This window comes from Nyctibius grandis, chromosome Z (assembly GCF_013368605.1).
Source record: "Nyctibius grandis isolate bNycGra1 chromosome Z, bNycGra1.pri, whole genome shotgun sequence".
NCBI lineage: Eukaryota > Metazoa > Chordata > Aves > Nyctibiiformes > Nyctibiidae > Nyctibius > Nyctibius grandis.
The window spans coordinates 19683980-19706480 of NC_090695.1; the positions used below are offsets into that span (position 1 = coordinate 19683980).

The 22501-nt window shown below is 37.2% G+C and overlaps 1 protein-coding gene across 4 annotated transcripts in view; it reads right to left on the reverse strand.

The window, feature by feature from the left end:
- Positions 1-22501, reverse strand: part of PDE4D (phosphodiesterase 4D) — a 564892-nt gene that overhangs the window by 160697 nt on the left and 381694 nt on the right. Inside the window, exon 1 of one of the 4 annotated variants that reach the window (XM_068422801.1) lies at positions 7592-10865. The exons of the other annotated variants lie outside the window; for them this stretch is intronic. Within the exon in view, the coding sequence (XP_068278902.1) occupies positions 7592-7656 (65 nt within the window). The 5' untranslated portion in view covers positions 7657-10865. Of the gene's footprint in view, positions 1-7591; positions 10866-22501 lie in introns of those variants that run through there. 4 annotated transcript variants of the gene reach the window in all.

Consider the following 22501-nt stretch of genomic DNA (forward strand, 5'->3'; position numbering starts at 1 on the left):
CTGCAGAGGGATCTCGACAGGCTGGATCGATGGGCTGAGGCCAACAGTATGAGGTTCAACAAGGCCAAGTGTCAGGTCCTGCACTTGGGTCACAACAACCCCATGCAACACTACAGGCTTGGGGAAGAGTGGCTGGAAAGCTGCCTGGTGGAAAAGGACCTGGGGCGTTGGTCGATAGCCGGCTGAATATGAGCCAGCAATGTGCCCAGGTGGCCAAAAAGGCCAACAGCATTCTGACTTTTATCAGAAATAGTGTGGCCACCAGGACTAGGGAAGTGATCGTCCCCCTGTACTCGGTACTGGTGAGGCCACACCTCGAATACTGTGTTCAGTTTTGGGGCCCTCACTACGAGAAAGACATTGAGGTGCTGGAGTGAGTCCAATGACTCCAATGAGTGAGGCAATGAAGCTGGTGAAGGGTCTAGAGCACAAGTCTGATGAGGAGTGGCTAAGGGAACTGAGGTTGTTTAGTCTGGAGAAAAGGAGCCTGAGGGGAGACCTTATCGCTCTCTACAACTACTTGAAAGGAGGTTGTAGTGATGCAGGTGTTGGTCTCTTCTCCCAGGTAACAAGCAATAGGATGAGAAGAAATGGCCTCAAGTCGTGCCAGGGGAGGTTTAGATTGGATATCAGGAAAAATTTCTTCACCAAAAGCGTTATCAAACATTGGAACAGGCTGCCCAGGGAAGTGGTTGAGTCACCATCCCTGGAGGTATTTAAAAGATGTGTAGACGTGGTGCTTAGGGCCATGGTTTAGTGATGGACTTGGCAGTGCTAGGTTGATGGTTGGACTTGATGATCTTAAAGGTCCGTTCCAACAAAAATGATTCTATGATTCTATGATGCTATGCAGTAACACAATTATGCAATTGCTTAGTTTTAGGCATATAAATAGCTATTTTATATCTGGAAGTTTTAAAGGCCAAGTGTTTTTTTTCATGAAAAGAAGTTAACATTATGAAAATAACTGCCATCTCTCAAAGGCAAATTTTCATGACATTCAAATGAGGAAGGCTATTTCAAACTCATTTGGAAAGGAAGATTTAAATGCAAACTAGGAGGACTGAAAAAGCGCAAAAGAAAAAAGAGGGGAAGTAAGAGTAAACTAGCTATGGAGTTGGACCCTGGATAATAAGGCAAATGTATAGGGGTATGACAAGAGGAAAATAGATATTGGCTAAGTCAAAGAAACATCACATGTGAAATGACAGCACAGCTCACAAGCTCCAAATCACTAAATATGGACATTTCTGAGACAATAAAGATGATTATGAATATAAAGCTCTAAGAAGGAAGATCATCTTATGTAACTGATCTTGTGTAAGGGGACACCTCAGCACAGCAGCAACCAAGAAGCTTTTGTAGCGACTGGCTGTTTTTTCTCTATATATACCTCTTGGAAAGAATCTCCTAAAAGTGCTTCCTGGAATCTGCCCTGATGTTTGTGTGTGTGGATGCTGGCAGCAGCTACAAGATGTAGTACGACACCATGTGGAGTGAGTCATTGGGATTCAGAAAGCAGTGTAGCCATATCACTGTGGCGGAGGGCTAACTGGCCTTGGTACAGCATCATCCCACCCATTCCCAGGACAGCACAGCTGGCATCAACGTGCAAGCCTTTGCCATGTGTTGTCTTGCACTCTATGTATGTAGCATCTATGTCCTTCTTTCTTTGAAACATGTTATGGGTACATGTTATAGAGCTATTTGTCTATAGGGTCTTATATAATTACACATGGGAATTCCTTCAAAATGTTGATAACTAAACAATATAATTTCACCAAAACTGAAAGCTTTCACAAAAAAATAAATTACTATTATTATTAAAAGAAACTTAAGGATAAACTTCAGAATTAACAAAACCTTTTTTCATCAAAATAAAGCCCTTTTTTTCTAGTCTGACAATTTTTTATTCAAATAGTTGACTTGATAATAATTTTAAATTATTAAATTGAAACAAAGCACAATGAAACTACTGAAATTAAAGTTTTCAACTGATTTGTGCTGAATTTATTTTGAAATCTCTGACAAAAACAATTATTCATACATCTGAGGCAAACTTCCTTTTTTTAATGCTTAACACTTTCATAGAAGGGGAAAGGTCTTTCTTAAACACCTATAAAGAAAAGCATTTTTGACTTGAGGTTTTGAGTGTATTAGTGTTAAATATCACCATCAGATGGTGTTACAAAACTAGCAAACGAAATGGAGAAGAAACAAATTTAAGTCATGAGCTCCTCTCTGTGCTTCTTGAATCCTCAAAACAGAGGTCAGATGAGCAACATCAGTTTCTGCCACTTAGCCTCTAAACCTGTGCACTGTTCTTTTTATACATAACAGGTTTGAAAATGTTTCATAATTTTTGATGAAAGAAAAATTATTTAAAAGATCACATCATATCATACTATAGCCATGTCATGCACCTATTTAAGTCATACATGCATACATCTTCACAGTGTCACCAATGTCAAGAAATAAAAGAGTGCAGGAATCTACTTATGTGTTTTGTAACATGACTTAAGAAACATGCTCTGGTGCATATTAGTCTGAATTAAAACCCACTGTAGCTGAAATCCGATGGGAATCAAAGTAATAAGGTTGAGTCATTTGTGCTGCCATTAGAATGATGACATCACTGCTTAGTGACTTCATGTACGTCAATTGACCACACTTTGAGCACAAGGTTCTTTCAGTATTACATTCAGCCTAAGTAGTTGGTTTATTCTTGCTGCTGTGTTCCAAAACATTATATTCTGTACTAGACCTCCCTTTTTTAATATAAATACTCTCCTTAAATTATAAAATAATGCTACAACTACTAAATATTAAAGTATGTATTCAGTATAAGCTAATTGCATTAGAAATAATTAATCTGGTTAAATGTGCACACTGCAGGTGCCCATATACAATTTAGATTCCATTTATATGTATTATACATATTCAGTGGAGCTTTCATTGATAAAATCAGTGACATCAAGAGCACATCTCCTCTTGAGGCAGACATCTAAAATACATGATGTAAGTCATACCGTGAAAACAAGTATTTCTTGCTTACTAGGTCAGGTGTGGCAGACATGTATCTTTAGGTGAGCTGAATCCTTTCTGTTATGCCTTACACTATAAGTGTGCTTCTCAGGAAATCATGTCGGAAGAAAGGTGCTCCTTATCTCGGAAAAAAATGTAATCAACTAGTTCAGCCATGGTGTAATGGAAGGGAATAAAAGGGAGAGGACTCCTATCAAGGCATTTCAACATTGATCCAGGTTTGTGCTACCTCCTATCCTCAGCTGAACCAGCTGTAAATGGGCTTTTGATCATTCAGGCTGAGCTGTCAAGTGAGCTCCCCATGAAGCTTGCTGCCCTCTCCCTTACGTTGTGCTAGGGATAACATTGAAGTGCCTCATCTCCACTGGCCTCACGGTCCAGTTACATTTGAATGGAGCTTTGTCCACGACCTGATAATCTACAGGTGTGCACAGGGAGAAGGTGTAAGAAAAAACTGTGCTGTAAAGACAAGATTATATCTTCAGGGAAATTGAGAGTGGATTGTTTGTACACTACAGTGAGTGGCAGAGAACTACATCTTGTGCTTGCATGCAGTGTGGAAAGAATATTATGTATGTTTTTCTGTATGTAGCTTGAAAGAGAATGCCTCTGAGGAAGAGTCCTTTCTTTGCTGGAGTAAAACTTTGCCATTTGTTCTGTTCAGCATGGTTTTTAATATTTTTGTTTGTTTAAAAAACATTTATTATTTCAAGACAGCAGTTCTGATCACATTCATGTTAAAGTAATTGGATTTTACATTGGCAAGTCTAATACTTCTGCTCTAAAAAAAGTGCAGAGATGAGACCGTGCCAAAAGATTGTACTGGCAATAAAAAACAGTAAAAATTCTCTAAAATCACTGACTCAACTTGAAATGGCCGTCAAAAAAGCTGACAGCATACTGGGCATCACCAACACAGGTACTGAGAAAAAAAGCAGGCATAATTTTACCACTGTATAAAAACCTTGGTGTTTTCACGTCTTGAGTGATGTGTGCTGTCTGGTCTCTGTATTTCAAGGACACAGTGGTGGTTGAGGAAATACAACGAATGGCATCTAAAATGATCAAGGGATGGGTCAGCAGCCTTATTAGGCAAATCTAAGCAGCCTACAACTCTTCAGTTTCCACAGGAAAAGGCTGAGGAGGTTATGACTGAGCTTTACAAAATCATGCCGTTGATGGATAAAGTGAATGCAGAATCTTTCACCAAATGCCACAATGACAGAACTAAGGGACACTTGTTGAAGCCAGTAGGACACCACTTGAAAGCACAGTGAAGAAACTGCTTTCCTACGTAGTCAGAAAGGTTGTCAGAAGGCTGTGGGGGAAGACAGTATCAGGAAATTCAAAGAAGAGATTAGACAAATCCATAAGCAACAGGTCCTTAGATGGACTCTAAAGGGAATAGGCAAGAGTGAACCCTGTAATATCCCTAATACAACACTAGTAGATGCTGGGCAATACGATGGGAATGGACTGCAGAAATTGGACAGACTTTCATGTTCTCCTGTTGCTGCAGGTGAAGACAGAATACTAGGTTAGGTAGACCATTGGTCAGGCCCAGTAGGACATGTCTTATATTGTTAGAAAATGTAATACTTGACCACCTCAAACTCCACCCTTAATTCACTAGAGAAAATAGCATTTGTCCCCATTTCATTTTGTAAAAATTACACTGTTTAATATATCACACTCTGGAAAATACTGTAATGCTGACTATGCTGGCTTCCTCATTACCACTGACACTGGCGGAACAAATAAAAGCACATATACCGCCTCACATTTCTATGGTTGTCATAATTTGAGGCCTGTACTGCTTATGAAAACCGATTTTGCTAAATGAAGTCACCTACGAATTCCATCAAAGTCAGACTTCATGAAGGAAATGTCATCTCTAGCTTGCAGGCTTTGTTCAGCATTCAGAAATCCCCTAATTCTGCATATGATATTTGGTACTTCAGCATCCCCATGAGTTTGGATATTGTGCAGCTTGCACTGAACTTTTCCAGTGGACTGTAATCAACATCTTCAACTACTAGAAGTGTAATTGGAAATTATGTGAGGTCACCAGACGGTGAGTGTGATTTCAAGGAACCAAGAGCAGACGTTTCTCTGCCTTGTCTCTAAGTCTTTTCCACACTCTTTCTGGCTCTTGTGTCAGGAACCTGGTTTCTATTCTTCGTGGGAACTTTGTTCCTGTGGGAAACGGCAGTGCAAGGACATCATGGGACCACTTCTGTCAAACCGTTGCAAGAGGGATATCCATACTTCAGTACAACCGTGTCACTCAGTCCCTGTGCTCCCGACACCCTCAAACCCCTCTGTGGCTTTCCTTCTCACATTCTCCCATCTTCTCCTTCCACCCAGTCACCCCTGCTCCTCCAGCACAGAGCAGGATTGCTATGTTAACAGATAAAAGAAAGGAGAATTGCATGCTATAGCTCTCCCTGCCTCCTGGCCTGAACATTCATCAGTGCTCCTGACTTCATCACGTTACTTGTCCCTAAGCATTTCAGCGCTGTTTGATACTGTGGTGAGACTGTAATGTTGCTGCTCTGCCCCACAGAACTGCAGGGAGCGGCGCTGACCCACAGGGACAAACCCGCAGACTCCCGAGTCTGGTGATGAAGAACACCAACCAAAGTCGTGCAGGTGATTTGGAAGCCGGCCTTGCTCAGGCCCACCATGAGGGTTGCTGGGCTGGGCAGTGTGGGTTGGGTAGGCTGGCGTGAGCTGCCACCTGCCTGGAGGTGGCCAGGCGCTGAGCTTGGTGTGGGGTGGCCGGCGGCTTGCTCCTGTTCTCTCCTCCCTCTGCCCTTCAGTTTCCCTCTGGTCTCAGGCTGGGGCAGGGCTTGCCTGGCTTCGCTCCATGCCGCCAGAGAACAGCATGTACCTCGTCTAGTCAGCCTCCAAGGATCTCCCCGAGAGCCACCTCCAAGCTCAGTTAGTGTTTCCAAATGGCAGGGTAGCTGAGGACTCCCAGTTCACAATTAGCAGAACAGGTATTCTCACCCACCTGATGAACATTATAACTAAAGGCACTGGCAACAAAAGGGAAGCAGGCAGGTATTTTAGACAGAACACTTGGTGGTCAAATCAGCCTGCATGTATCAGCTATGAGGATTTTTTTCTTTGAAATGATGTCTTTTTTTTTCCTGCAAGAATCAATGCAAGCCGTCAAAAAATAAATAATTGAAAGGCACAAGAATTAATCAGAAAGATACTGATTTATTTCCATAGTTGTATGTAATAATTAAGGTATGTTTGTTTTAGCTTACTACCTTGGAGTCACCCTGCAGAGTGTAACACTTTAACAATATATAGTTCACTGACATAGTATTACTTTATTACATTTTAATAAAGATATACAGCTATTACATATTGCAGTTACTTCAGCAAAACTCTTCCTTAGCAGTTTCCAAGAACAACTGGGACTACTCTTTAGCTTGAGTAGTGTAGTTATTTCATTTTCTTTTACTACAAAATGGTTTTAGTAAAGCATAACTGGAAAAAATTACTAACTGCTTTAATGGTAGCACGGACATGGCTTTAACTCAGAACCAAGACTATATGAAACATAGACTTTTTAATAGGCTAATGTTCAATTAACTTGATATATATCCTCACAAAGAAATGTATTTACTTACTAGTCTATCCCACAGTAACACATGAGCTGTTTATTTCTAAACAAAGCTTATATTTTAAAATGCATCATTTTATACCACTTAAATATAGCCCTGAACAATTAGTCTATTATGTGTTTATTAAAATGTTGGTGGTTTTATTAAAAACACAGAGAGAAGAAAAAAATGTGGGAGACATTAAAAGAGAAGAGGAAATTTATTTTGCATACCTAATAGAAACCTGTCCCGTTGGTGCTTATTAAGCTATACAAAGCATAAAGTTCTCACAAGAAAAAATAATTAATCAAAAGAAAGAACTTTGCTGATTGCTAACTGAAAAATCTGCAAGAAAATCATACACACAGATCACTATTACAGGCTGCTTCTACTCCTCTGAGAGGAGGGGAAATGCGTGAAGCATAAAACAGCACAGTCTCACACATGATACTATAAAGTCTATCTCCTGCCAGGACACTTATCTCTACCAGTCAGTCTATTTATGCAGCAAAATTACATGTAAGTATCCCAAAATAGCTCCTGCAAACTATAGCTTCATTTTACCCCCCAGCCTCCAGAACTGCAAGCTTTATAACTTTGTTCCTGTAATAAATCTACTGAAGATTTTTAGAAAGTACCTGTAAGTGCAAGGACTGAACCTGACTACTGAATGGGAAAAACATATGTAATGCATTAAAAAAGGGCATGTAATAGGTTCTCTTTAATAAAATGCTACACACAATATTGTACAAGAAAAAGCAAAATAATTTTGTTTCTTACTATTAATTTTGAAACTCAGCAGCTGAACGTCTTCAATAACCATGCAAAATCTATCAAGTCAAAATTAAACCCTGTGACTTTCTTGGGACAGGTCTATGTGTCATAATAGCAAGGGGAGCTTGAAAGAAACAAATCAAACACGTTACCACATTGCATCGGCAGTCCTTAAGGAGCTGGTAGATCGGGATCTTGGCTTCATAACAATGCTCATTTTGAAAAAATCCTTCAGTATTTCTAGCAGGCAAACATCAGTTGTCCTTACAAAGCTCTTTCTCAAAGTACTCCATTTCAAAGTATTTCTTAAATCCTCTGCTTTTTAAAACCTTTGAAATACATCTCCCGTAATAATCCAGGCTGTGGAGGAAGAATTCTAACACGCTGCAACTCCTTCCTTTTTCATGCTGAATTTACTCTAGCTGTTCGGAAATGACAGTGCTTTTCTCTTCTGTCTTGTATTGCCCTGGGAGGAACTAGTCTATTTTGAATCTGTTCTCCCTGCAGGTCACATGGGAACGAAGGCAGCTGAAAAGAGTCTCTATCTCTTTCTTGCAGTTTGATAACAACAGGTTTAAAGGTCAATCACATTTGGGAAAAAAAAAAAAAAAGGAACAATACTGATGGATAATAAATGAAAGGAAAAGATGAATGTAAGTTACAGTAACATTAGTGAGTTTGCAGGGAATTTCCATTTAAAGACATGCTAGAAAAATTAGTCTCTGTGGAGTAAAGAAAGGAACAAAGATTTTTCATTCCAAGTTAACTAAAAGCCTTACCTAGAAATGTAGTTCTTCCCTTTGTTTTTCTCCTAACCCTTGTCTAGATACTGTGAATAAGTACTGTTGTCTAACTTCAGAACAGAGAAAGTATTCCCTGTCTGAAAGATATTCAAAACACTGTGGGGAAGTTAAGTAAAAATAAAATTCCTTGTTGCCTGTTAAAGTCAAACACACATACAGACAGCTATTGTTATAAATCACTGAAGGACAAAATACCTCAGTTAAAGAACTCTAACATGACGTCCTCTCTGCTGTACTGCAGAAAAAGATCTTTTCCTGTTACAATAAATACATTAACAGTTTATGCATTACGAAAAAACTTGCAGTTATAATTTCTAGCCAAAAACTTGTCATAAAAGCTCTGAGAGTTAATTCCTTTTAGGAAATATTAGTGTAAGCATATTTGGCAATTTCTGCTTTAGAGGAGGAAAAAAATGCAAAGAACTGGATAGTGAATATACGATTTAAATGATACATTTTGAATTTGCTCTGAACTCTGTTAGAATTGTTTTTAAACTGAAAGAGCAAAGTTATTGCTCAACAAATGGTTACATACATAATAGCCATTCCTTTGTACAGTCTTTACAAATGTTGCAGTATATTCCTTTTTATAGTAGTGCAGCTAGGTTAATAATGAAAGCAAGCACTAAAAATTGTATTTATAAAATTTATATAGACTTGGCAAATAAAAGGAAAACATGATAAACAGGCTATGCATTAAAATATGAGAAAATTCATCAAATAGGCATGTGTGTAAGTGTGTAAAGCTTTCTAGAAACTTCGCACCTTATTTTATAACAGTATAATAAAATGCATTACCAACTGCATTTTGTATCAACAGGAAAGATCCTACTGCCCTGGAGGCTTGTGCCGGTCATCTGCATATGAAGTGCTCCACAACAGCAGAAGGAATGTTATATGAGGTCTCTTGCTAAGCATTCTGTTCTTTTTTTTCTGGCACCTATCTTTCACATATCACCTAGTGGTTAACAGAGGACCTTTTGTAAGAGTCCTGTGGAATCGTAAAAGTTAACCTCAAAGAGTGGAAAAAGCCTCTGTGGTAAATTTAGCTCAAAGGGTCATACAGTCATGGGACCTTTAATAACAGTTGGGTCCGTCACTGTGCAGGTCACACATGTATAGAAGTGGACATAAATCAGGCACCATGTTGTGAAACTTTTTTATTCCTTAAACAGATGGAATAGGTCATGAAGAAAAACAAACATCATATGAAACAGAGGTGCTGGGCTATTACAGAATAGCTGGCCATTGTAAAGCTTTTTTTTAAGTTTGCCTGATTATTTATTATTGATAAATATCAGCATTATTCCCATATCAATGAAGGAACACAACTTAAAGAAAATAAAGCTTTTGACTAAGTGGTTTCACAATACCACACGGCAATGGAGTATTCAAGGACTACTTCTGCTGTGCCACACAGTAGATACCCCAGGATTGTTTGTTCTCAAAAGCATATCAGTCAAGATGCTGCCTTTTACTTGTAGTTAATAGAAATATAACTAGAAATATACTGTAGTATATTTATATACTAAATATTCCTATACAATATAAATTCACTGTAGTTACAGGTACTTATATAATTAAGGTAGTGGTTTTCAATGCTGATTGAGAAAAAAGAAGTCTGATGGAGATGCAGATCACCAACGGCGGTATACTAACACGTATCACTAACATGCTTTCTTTTTTGGTGTCCTTCATCTGCTCCTTAGAAATAGACCTCTGCCCTTCAAGTGCCTGCCAACTTCAGACCAGGTGCTATTATGAAATATATATTAATTAGCAACAAGAAGACTGCGGTATTGCAACCGTATTCTAAGCGGTTAAATCAGAGCCTGTCCTCAGGTAGCAACCTTAGAAGCATAGGCTTACTGAAAAAAGGAATGTATCAGTAGAAGGGAGAGCTCACAGTCCTCCAGGGAATGTTAGTTTTATATTAAATTCAAAAATTGACTTTGGTGAAGCTAAAAAAATAAGGAGAGTTTGAAAAAATGAGGCATTAAAAAAAGCAACAATAAGCAATAAAAAAACCTCTCAATTTTTTATCTGGATTGGTATGTTGAAAGCCACATGCAAAGCAAAACCCAATTGTCTGTGATTTCTCAGCTCCATTAGTGGGAAAAGATTTTTGCAGGCAACCCAGAGGTTTGATAGTATGAGAAAGGCAAATCTCTCCTAGGGAAGTTTCTAGGGAAACTATTAGACCAACTTTGGCAGTTAGCAATAGCTTCTAATTCGTACATAAAACCTGTTGTACCACGATTAATATCAATGGCAGTTTAAACTAAGATTTAAATAAAGATAAGAGCATACCCGTCCACTGTGCTCACAGAAGATGACACAGCATTTATTTTAGGCCCCATGTCTTGGTACGGGATCAAATAATATAAACTCTCAATTTCTCATAATTTGAGGAATTAAGAGAGAGAGAAATTAAGAGAATAAAGAGAGAAATGGCCATTGTACTCTGATAGCAATAGAAAATTGTTATATCAATTAATTAATTGTCAAAATAGCCAGTAAGAAGCCATCAGCAAGAGAAGTAAATGAAACTTCCCAAAGACATAAAGAAATCACAGCCAACACTTAGGTATCACAAGACGGAAATGTATCTATGTTAATTGGAAGCATTCTTTTTTCCCAGAACAATATTTTATGAGTAAGAGCTACTGCATTTTATGTAATTAAATCCAAAATGCCATGATGCAAATTATGTACAGATATATATTTAAAGTACCATAAAGAAGATAAATATAAGCATATTCATTATTGTACGGTGCATGTTATAAAAAGATGTGCATGGCTTTATAGATGCACGTATAATATACATAGTACATAAATACAAGCATTTATTTGAGACAAATGCAACAAGCATTCGTAGCATCAGATTTGTACATGTAACTCTGTAAGTTCAAAAAAATAGTATTTCTTTTCCTTTTTGGAATCCTTTTTTAGGATGGCAGGAGTAAAGGCTTTTGAACTGAGCTCTTGGTATGCCAACACAGTTAAGGCAAGTGTTGACTGCATAATGAAAATAAGGAAGAAAATATTTTAAATTAACAGAATACTAAAAGATGGAGCCATTCAGTACTGCTAAATGCACTAATAATAAAAGCAGCAAGAAAAGTAACAATATTTTTTATCTGCATGTATTCGTCGACAGAGGTTTTGGCTGTATAGTTAAGCTGTCTAAGGAAGAAAAGATATAGAAGTAATTAAAACACCAATAATAAAATGTGTGCAGCGTTCAACCCACTTTGAGGATGCTTGCATCTTAGTTACTCATCTTCAAATTAGTAACTAATTGAATTAAACCAGTGTTACAATGCACAAAATTGAAAATTAATATTAACGAGAAAAAGCATGGCTTAGGGAACGAGGTGCAGGACTGACTGTTCTGTTCCATGCTTGGGAACATTGTTGTCTTGAGTATAGGAAATTTGCTTAAATATTCTGAGTTTTGCTTTCCGTGTTTGTTAAACAGGGATAACGCACATTATGCTGCTTGAAAACTGCTTGGACATCAAAGGGCTGAAAACATGCAATAGGTGCCAGGTTATTATTGCTGTTGTTGTATACAAGCTGAAGAAATAGATTCACAATCTTCCTTTTTAAGACAAAGTGAAAAGCCCCTGTAGTCTGGTAAGACTCGAGTTTAACATTGTAAGTTAAACCTGCAACAGCTGATACCACTTTTCTTGTTTACTGGGGTGAAAAGTTCAGGAATTTCTAGCAAATATGCATTGCTTTAGGACACACAGGGACACTGGCAATGTATCAAGAGAAACAGAATCCTGGAAGCCTAACGTCAAGCCTTAACAGGTAAAGAATGGCTGGGCTCTTAAGTATGTTGTTTGGAATGCACATTAGCAAATGAAAGGTATACAACAAGCTGCTGCTTCTTGATGTGCAATCTTAGTTTCATCATTAATTTATTTCAGATAGGATTATTAAAGTATCTCTAAAAACCTGGATCTGGGCTCGCTCATTCACTTGGACTATCCCTGGCATTGCTTAGCTACTATTGCATCTGGTATTGTGAACACTTTGTATCTTTCCTTCCTTTTCTTCATATATGCTTGCCAGTTTGCACGTTTATATGAAATACAGGTTTCAATATAGAAAGAATACGCACTGAACCCAACCTTTCTAATCTCTAGGAGCACATACTCCACAATAGGAAACATTTTCTTACAAGCTAAGCACCATATCAGTTAGTTTTGCTAAACTGTGAATTGCACAGTTCATCCTAGTTCATCCACAGCACTAGTTTATCCTCTTATGTCCTGTACTGGAGAACAAGACTGAAGGACAGAAAAGATTAACAAGATGTTCTTGTGTACTGGCATGGGTGGGTTTGAGAACTAGTAATGCAGGTGCAGGTTCAGAAGAGACATCTTTCCATAACAAGCATTAAGCCAGAGAATTAGAGAAGGAAATTTTTGACCCACCAGAAGATTTTGCCATTGCTTACCATAGCGAATGTTTTAAAAAATATTCTTTTGTATGGTGTTGATGGAATGCCAGGGAATTAAACTCTGCCATTCATTTCTAGGTAGCAGCATATTTGCTTTTGACTGGAGTGACTTTATCAAAGAGGAAAACCTTATATATAACTGCATAAGTAAAATAACAGAAAAATGTAATAATAATTGCAGCTTAGAATTCTTAAGAATGGAAAAAGGCAAACCAAAGGGCACAGAAGAAATATAACATATGTCATTAGTGTTTCCTTTCTATATTCATTTACATTTAGCTGCCTGGATCAAGCTACCTGACTTATGAATAAATATGGTTTATTTGCTCAGTGATTATGGTGTAAATAAAGTTAGTGTGTGCTCTACAAAGGCTTTACTCAGACTGAAGTGTGCAAAACTCCTCATAGGTAGCATGGCAAAGAGGGCCTTATGTGAGGATACCCTATTCTGCCACGATCCCTTGTCTGAGCATACTCAGTCTCGGTACCCTTTGAAACTACCAGGTGCTTCTGCCTGAGCTGTACCATGAGCAGCAAAAGAGACATGTCTTGGAGAGAGGGTTTACAGTGTCTCGCTCCCTCACATAGCAAAGCCAGGTTCTTGATATACGCTAGGCTCCAAACATGTCCCTCTGCCTTTATTCTGGCCCAATTTTCATTTGATTCGGTCAGCTATGCAATTAGAGATTAGCAAATTCAGTACTAACTGACCATTGCTGGTCCACATAGACTTCGTTGCAGAAATAAAGCTTTATCGGAATAGATGTAGTACCTGTGTAAAGCTTTATTGCTAGAAATTCAAAAAGAAAAAAAAAAAGAGATAATTTTTAGGAGTAGGAGAATATTTTTCCCTGATAAACATTATATTCTACGAAAACAGTGTGAGCTCGTGCTATCAGCTATGGCTGTGGTCTATGGTTACGTCTAGCATTAAGTTTGGAAAAAAAAGTACCTGCTAATGTTGGACTAATATTGGATAACAGTGAATGGCCTAAAATTGAATACTAGCCCACTGAGGGCTTTGGACTTGAGCTGAGCTAATGCTGCCTAGCATGTCAGGCTGATTTTCTCTTTTTTTTTCAAATAAGACATAAAAATTCCCCCCAGATATTCAACCAAACACTTTTTTTTCAACTTCATATTGCGTGGAACAAAAATCTACCATTAACAGCAAAGCTGTGTTCTCCAGCCACACATATTCTAAAATGAATATGTTTCAGTAACACTTTTGTCTTTTTGGAAGCAGTGAAGCAATCAACTTTTATTATTATAAAGTCTTCCTGAAAACAAATCTGAGGTGGGGTGTTTATATCCGTGTAACAGCACAGTTCTGTACAAAACAGGAGAGTGGATTTCCCCTTGTCCTTCACTGGAAACCTCGCATCCACAGGTCCTGGACCATGACCTGAATGAGTCAGACACAGATAAGACTCTTGTTTGGTAGAATGACATCATCCATACTTCTAAGTCCTTCAGAGAAATGTGAGGAAGTAAAATTAAATCTAAATAATTCATTACGCTGCCAAACCTTTCTTGAAGAGGAACTACATCTCTAGGGCATTTGTGTTTCAAAAAATCCACTTGAATTTGTAGAAAATTTTCTTATTTATCTCCTATTTGTTTTCAAGGTATGGAAAACGCCAAAGACTTAATCTAGCTGGTACAGGCAGAAGAAAGAAAAAAGCAAGCATTTTATATGAACACTCAGAAGTACGAAATTTGCTTGATTTTTAACACAAAACTGTCAAAACTGTAATCAAAAGAAAAAAGCTATGTGTTTAAAAATGTGGAAAGCTACTGGAGATCATTCTGTGAGCACTAATGAAGGTTAAATTGAGAGTACATTACTTGCCATGAATTATTCACTGAGAGCTAAACAAGGCACACTAAGAAAGGAGTTTTCTCACTAGCCTTGAGCTGTCGGAAGGTTTGGTTGCTGATTTAAACCAGTCAGCTAGGCTCCCGCTATAGACAACTCTGATAAGTACTTGCTGGGGTAGGCTATTTCCATGATTCAGACATCTATTTTAAGACAGAGAGAACTGCTCCTCACAGCTGTCTATCTATCTTTCTCTGGACTATGGCTGCCTGCCTATTTTACTTAGAAACCTAGATTTTGGGGGATCCAAGATGCACTTGATAAATCTTACGGTACCGGCCTAAAAACTGTAAGTTTCTGAAACATGATTTTTTTTTTCCTTTTCACCCTCTCATAGCAGTTGAACTGAATGTAGACAGGATTAAAAATTTTGCTTTTATACATATGTATATTTCAAAATATTTTCATATTTCACCTCACTTCTTATCATATTGGGATCACAAGAGAGTTGAACAATGTCAACACGTCACCTCACCAGTCCATAACTAATGTAGTAACTATCATAGTTCAAAAAAGCTACACCTCTGACCTCTCACCCCTTCCTCCCCAGAGGGGACAAAAAGTAAAGCAATCAAAAGGAATATATATAGAGTACATCAGCTATGCCTACCATTTAAAACTTACATAAGACTGATTTCTCCTGAATACCCAGACATCTGGAAGGGGAGATAGAGTGTGTTCTTATGTTCACTGATACTAAATTTCTCCCCAATTTAAGGCTAATTTATTAGTTCTATCTGAACTCTTTAGTTCATTTTTATCTGTTTGAATTTTCCCTTATTAGACTAGGTACCAGGCATAAGAAAAGCATGTTGCAGAATAAATCTCAAAAGAAACTGACAGCTACACTGACTGTTAAATACTACCAGAGATGACGATAGCCAGAAACTTCATATTGTTGTAGATGTATAAACAGCATAAATTGGATGCAAGTGTTTCAGTATTGCCAATACAGTGCCACATTGGACATGGGCAATGTGCATCTTTCCTCTTTGCCCTTCTTTGAGTAAAACAGATACTCTGCATGAAAAGGGCAAGTGTCATGAGGATGGAGCCAGGCTCTTCTCAGTGACACCCATTGACATGACAAGGGGCAATGGGTGCAAGCTGGAACACAGGAGGTTCCACATAAATATGAGGAAAAACTTCTTTACAGTGAGGGTAACGGAACACTGGAACAGGCTGCCCAGAGAGGTTGTGGAGTCTCCTTCTCTGGAGACGTTCAAAACCCGCCTGGACGCGTTCCTGTGTGACATGATCTAGGTAATCCTGCTCCGGCAGGGGGATTGGACTAGATGATCTTTTGAGGTCCCTTCCAATTCCTAACATTCTGTGATTCTGTGTGTTGTCAAATTCCTGAAAATGTCATACCTCAGCATATTATATAGGTTTCCACAGAGGCATATTTATACATAAGACAGCAATTCTGAAATTAACAAAGTTTTACTTGATACTTAGCTAGTGTTTTCCTTTCACATACTATAATGATAGCCTGCTTATATAACAAATCAGTCTTTTATCTTTTCTTGACACTCTCCTTCAGTAGTTGATTAGCAAAGCTATCTCTATTTTTAACCATTGAATCCAATCCAGCTAGCTTCCTTCTAGACATTTACTGCACTGTTAAATGCAGAAGACAGAATCTTTAATTAAAAAAAAAGAGGAAAGGCACCAAGTCTTTCTCTTTCTTGATTTAGGCTTTTTTTTTTAAATAAAGGGTGTTCATCAACATTACAACACCACACTTCCTAAAAAAATAGTCATCAATGTACAATTGCAATGGGAAGTCCTACCTGTTCATTCCCCTTCTGTGATCAACATGTCTGCAAGTCCATTACTTATGTACTACTTCAGATAATTTCCAATGATGACAAAGAGCAGTTGAAATCAATTAAGGGACCTGGACTTAACTCGTTCCTTTTCTTACAAAAGAGTGCCTCTAAAAGAATACAGATAAACAGATACCTCTCAACTTGATATAGTTTTAAAGTTTTACTTTCTCAAACACAACAAAACCTAAATATTAAAAGTGTTACTTCTTTGAAGAAATATGAAAATTTTTGCTCCAGTCTTTTATAAATCAAAGAACTAACTGAAAGTAACTTTTCCTCTAAATAAATTTTCCTTTAAAGGAATATCCCTTTTCAAATAACATAACTTTTGTCATGGTAGCTTTTTAGAAAGGTTAGATTTACACATTCTTCATAAGAAGAGCTACATCGTCATGACTGTTACCCGCTGTAAAATATACTTTGTCTCAGTTGTACAAAAGCTAAAAAATGTTACGTCAAGTAGGAGTTTTGTCCTCTAAATAGCTGTAATTGGGTTGGTCTAAACCTCACAGATTTTCAGTATTTAATTTGCTCTTATATCAATCAATGCTTCAAATTACCTCCTCCTGGCCAAATCTTACTTTCATCCTCCTTGAGCTCTGACAGATTTTGAAGTCAGAAACTACTCCCTGACTCTAAAAATTCTTTCACACTCACCATGCTCTTTTCTCACATTTCAACTCTGCTACCCAAATGAAATCTTGTTTTTTTTTCTCTCAGTTTTACCCCGTATCTTCTCCGAACCTAATTCCATAGCCCTCTGTTTTTGACATCTTCCTTAACCACTCTCTTAAATTTATTCTTAAATGGTTTTAAACACTAGGTTTATGTTGAGGAGCCATTATGTAGCCTTCTATATTAAATTCTTACCTCATTTTACATAGCCGTGCTTCTCATACCATTTTGTGACATTCCCATACAAGCAAAATGTTAAAACAGAGCTTTAAATGAGCATTATCTCATAGGTTTTTCTGTCATGTGGATAGCACTCTCTCTTATTCATGCTCTCCTAAAATGTTTTCAGCCTTGACCCTTCATTTTGGCCAAGCCAGCCTTGCTATAGCTGAGTATCGCTGCTTCCACTTGGATAATATTTCAAAGAATTATTCTGTCCAGAGTCTCAAAACAGGATTAGACCTTTACTACCTATTGCCCAGTGGTCTTGGCTAGTATCACCACTTCCTAGGCAAAAAGACTGCGCTGTCTTTCTGGCTCACTACTTCAACAGTATAATTCCATTTGTATGTCCCTATGTATGGCCCCTTCTTTAATGAAATTTGTATTTTCTACATAAATTTGATTCTCTTTCCTCTAAGACAATTTCATGTCCACTGTATCTTTTTGTCAAACAGTTGACTTTAGTCTGATAATAAAGACTGCTTTAGTCACCACATTTTTGCTTCTTTTTGAAGCACTTTGTGATTTTCATGCAGACCCTGTGTGCAGGGAAAAAGACTCAATCAAATCTCATATCCCCTCAACGTTCTCTTTTAGATTACTCCTCAAAACATGCTTTTTCTAGAATGGCCAGAGAACTGCCATGTTTGACAATGGCTAGAGAACAACTATTTGGACTTCTATTTTGTATAAGCTTGAGTAAAATCCTAGGCTTGCTGCGGTCACAGAAAGTTTGCTACTTTAGTATATCCAGAGTCACACTGTCCACATTTTATGGTGACTACCTCTTCTCCAAACATAATTGTTTAAGTTGCCTTTTTACTATTGCATCATATTTCTCACAAAAGTCATGAGCTCCATGGAAAAGTATGTCTATATCACACTTTGAATCTGTTTTGCACATGCCTGAGAGTTGAGAATATTAAAGAAATTAAGAAACAGTTTTTCAAGGACTAAATTAATTTTAAGCCTGTGTTGAAGCTGGTCACAGATACAGTGTAAAATTAGAGTACACCTGCTAAATTGTGCTTGGTGGTTTGCTTTGTATAAATAGTGTCCTTGTGCCAATAGAGATTTATAATATGCTGTATTAGAAAAGTATATTTAATGATTTTATAGGAATTTACAGTAAAAAATCTAAACTGCAGCAGTTATTATTTGAAACTACTTAATTTAAGAAGCATGTATAACAGAATGTTCTCACTATTGGTTGCTTTAGAGACCATCTGGGCTGTATTTCAGTGTGTTTGCATGAAACCTAGAAAAACTGGAGTCAGCATTTTTATTCTACTGTCAGCATTTTACATGTAACTTTGAAAGGTGGTTTGTTTAGTTTCTGTAACACATCCAAGGGAAGGTTAAAAAATAAAACACACTGGGTTGCAAAGACCATTTTGAATTCTTATTATCTTCTAATTCCCACCTTAAATTACCTACAAAAGTACTACAAAAAAGAAACTTCTCGAAGAATATGTGGAAGTTTACATGAAGATAATTGATTAATTTATGGAAAATTTCAGAAAGATTTAGATCTACAAGTACTTAAATAGTAAAGTTTTTTCTTTTATATTCATACACATTTTTAACAATTCAGAAAACTATGTTATATTTGATACTGCAAACATTGTTAAAGACTACTACTGACATTAAATGTTGGCTGTAATAACGTCTTTTAAAATGTTCCATGCTTATAGGCACATATTTCATAACTATTATTTAACTGGAGCTAACACTCAAAATACATTGGCAGTTTTACAAATCACAGCAAGAGGCACATTTCTGTCTCTGCATTATGAAGTCATAAAATGCTAAAATTTCTTTTTGCTGTTTAAGCAACTTCTATATACGTAAAGAAACTCAGTCCTGCAAAGTCATGTCCAGCTGATCAACACCCAGATAAGGTGACATTTAAGAAGAGAAAAACTGGCTGAGATTTTTTTTCCCTTTTGTTTTTCTCCATCATGTTCTGTTATTTTGGACAAGAACACAAATAAATTATTCACTTTTCTCTTTTGCAACTGAAAAAAAGGTCTTGGCATATAAAACATATCTCAGTTAGGATGCCATTCTTGCAAAGATAAGGATGAGCTACTAGGACATTTTGCCTAAAAAGTTCTCAATCTAATACATATTGTGCTGATTGCAGTTGAAAAACTATGACTTCTTCAATGTTTATTTTAAATTCTATTTAACAGTGTTAATGAATTTAATAATTTTATGAATGTTTGAAGCTTAGTTATCCCAGTCTTTCTCGTCCGAAGAAAGTTCTCCAAACAGTGCACTGGAAGTTCTCCTAACACATGGTTTGCATCTGCGCTGTTTTTCCTTCTAGCATAACAGTTTCCCCACTCAAGCCCTCTACTGTTTACTTGCTTTACAACCCTTGGCCAGATGGTTCAAGAACTGATCATTTTAGAGAAAGCTCTAGGCAGAAATCTTTCTTCTGAGACGGCTTACACAGAAGGAGATTATAACATCCACAAATTCTGGCAGTATTCTTTCTCAGAAAGGCACTTATGGATAATAATGACTGAAAAATCTTTCTAATCTTTAATAAATTTTCAACTATCTAGAGAAAGAGAGTAACATAGAAACAGAAAAACATTATTTTAACTCGAGTGAATTAGAAACCACTTTAAAAGCCACAGCTACTAAAATTATGATTGCAGTCCTCAGCTTTGAAGTTCATAAAAGATTCATGTCCTCTTGTCTGAGGATATGCATATTTTTTTAATACAGGACCCCCTGCATGCACAGTCCCAGCAAACAAAGCAGTAACATACGTGGCTGCCTTGCCTGACACAGACGTGTGCCAGGCTGCACACCACTGGCAGCTCAGAGGTCTCAGGGAGGAGGCTGAGCTCTCAGGAATGCACAGAGTACCTTTAGGTCTACTCATTCATAACCTTGTTAGGGACGACCATGTATTTCCGAAATAAGGGCGAGAAGCTATTCGTACAAAAACAATGTCTGCTCTTAACTTCTAAAAGAACAAGGATGTCAGAGAAGGATTGTTTTGGTTTTTGAAACAAAACAGGGCAAGATCTGAGACTATTCTTCTAGGATCTCAATCCAAGTTTCCAAAAATGTAGATACTGACAGTGAAATCTGCAGTACCAAAAAAATGGAGTTTAAATGTGTTAATTTTGTAAGTTCATAATCAATGCAAGACATTTCTAGAAAAGTCAGGATTGCAGAAGAAAATGTCTTTCAAAAAGTGAGTTGACAGTACTAGCAAAAGGGAACAAAGTTTGCATACACAATCCTTTCATCTAGATCTAAGAAGCAGTAAACAAAAGACTAACATGAATTAGAACTAAATATGTTGTTAGTTCGATCTAATTCTGTTCATTAATTAAGCCCAGAGAAAAAAAAATAAAAATTCAGTACCTGTGAAGAAGAAAAGGATGCTGGAAAGGGAACACACAGTAGATCCATAGAAAGCAGAAAGAGAGAAACAGCATCTATAGAATAAAGGGTGGCCAGTGGGAGGATGGGGAAAATATAGGACTGAAAAAAAAAAATGTCTCTGTGGATTCTATTACTTTTAGTGTCCAGTACAATGACAACTTTTATTTCCCAGGCTTGCCTCTTGAAGATATTGCTAGTCATCCTTTGTGTGTCACACTGAGGGATGAGACAACATAGCTGCTGTTGTTTCTGACCTTCCTCCATTGCTTCAGAAAGATGATTCTAGATTGCAGAACTTGTGTATTTTGACTCACACGGTTTCTATGATGACATCCAGTGCATGGGATAAAGTATATTACACTGATGAGAAGCAGATGTAAGATCTATGGATTTTGATATTTCTGTTGTGAAAGATACTGATTATGGTGGCTTTGGAAATGCGTTGGCCTTCTTCATATATGAAAACATTAAAACTCTGCTTGTAGGCCTAATAATCTTGCCTTTATAGCTGAGTCAAATCCTTCTGGTTTTGCTTTGTTTTCTGAGAAAGCCATTTAAAATAGACCTCCTTCAGCTCAGTATACTAAGATGGAGAAGGGGCTAATGGAGCATTAGAGAAAAGAATATGAATAAAATGCATTGGAGCTTTAGAAAAACATGAGTTATTTCCCTGACACAAAGTTCCCTTCAACTCTTATCAGCAGCCGAAATCTTAATGAAACAATGCCACTGAACATCAGAATAGCTAAATCATTTTCCTAAACAACCTTAAGGCCTCTCCTACAATACAGTCATCCTTTCATCCTTTACATATCCTGGGTTTGATCTAGTTTTAGTTTGAATATGAAACTTATTTCATCTTTTATCTCTTGCAATACATAGTATTTAAAACAAAATTAGTAACTTCAGTCTTTCTCTCCTGCAGGGATTTATCCACAGATATATGAAACTGACAGAATTTCAGTAATTCCTATCTGTGGTGTAGACATTAATCTGTGGTTTAAATCTGAATACACATGAGAGAACCACAGTCAAAGTTATCTCATTTCAGCTTTTTTAACATAATCCCTTTTGATAAGCTTGAGCAGCTACATTGGAGCAACAGAATATGTTGCTCTTCCCTTGGTAGGTATAACACTCAAAAAAGTAACATGTTTTCCCTGAAGTGGAAAACATGACACATATTATAAATAAATACTACTACTACCAAAAAAACTACCAAAGGTACTTTAAAAAAAGACCTTACAGAACATGCTTCAATAATACTTTACTTGCTTTTCTTCAATTTAGACTTCAGACCTCAGTTCTGCCCCTATTGCTTATTTTCTTATCCATATCTGAAACCAGTCTGCGATCTCTTTCAGGCTCAGCTGATGGGCCATTATTCCTGAAGGACTAAGCCCTGCTACAGCAGACATGCCTATTAAGAACACAAAGTGGTATTTAACTGCTCAAAACATTCAGTTTACATGGCAGATTTTAGACACACACACTGACTTTTACTCTGTTGCACCTGACATAAATTGAAGTTGATGATTGCTAATAACACTTTCCTGCCTCATTTTGCATTATAACTTCACCAAACACCATCTCTATGTTATAGGAAAAATAAAGCACAGGAAAAACCCCGGTAAACTGACTGATTATTTACATTGGTAGAGAAAAAAGCACCACCAATAATATATTATGATTCTTTTGTAAAACTCAGTTTGCAGGAAGAGTAAGATAGAAACCTCACCTAACAAATATGGTCCTATGTTTTTATT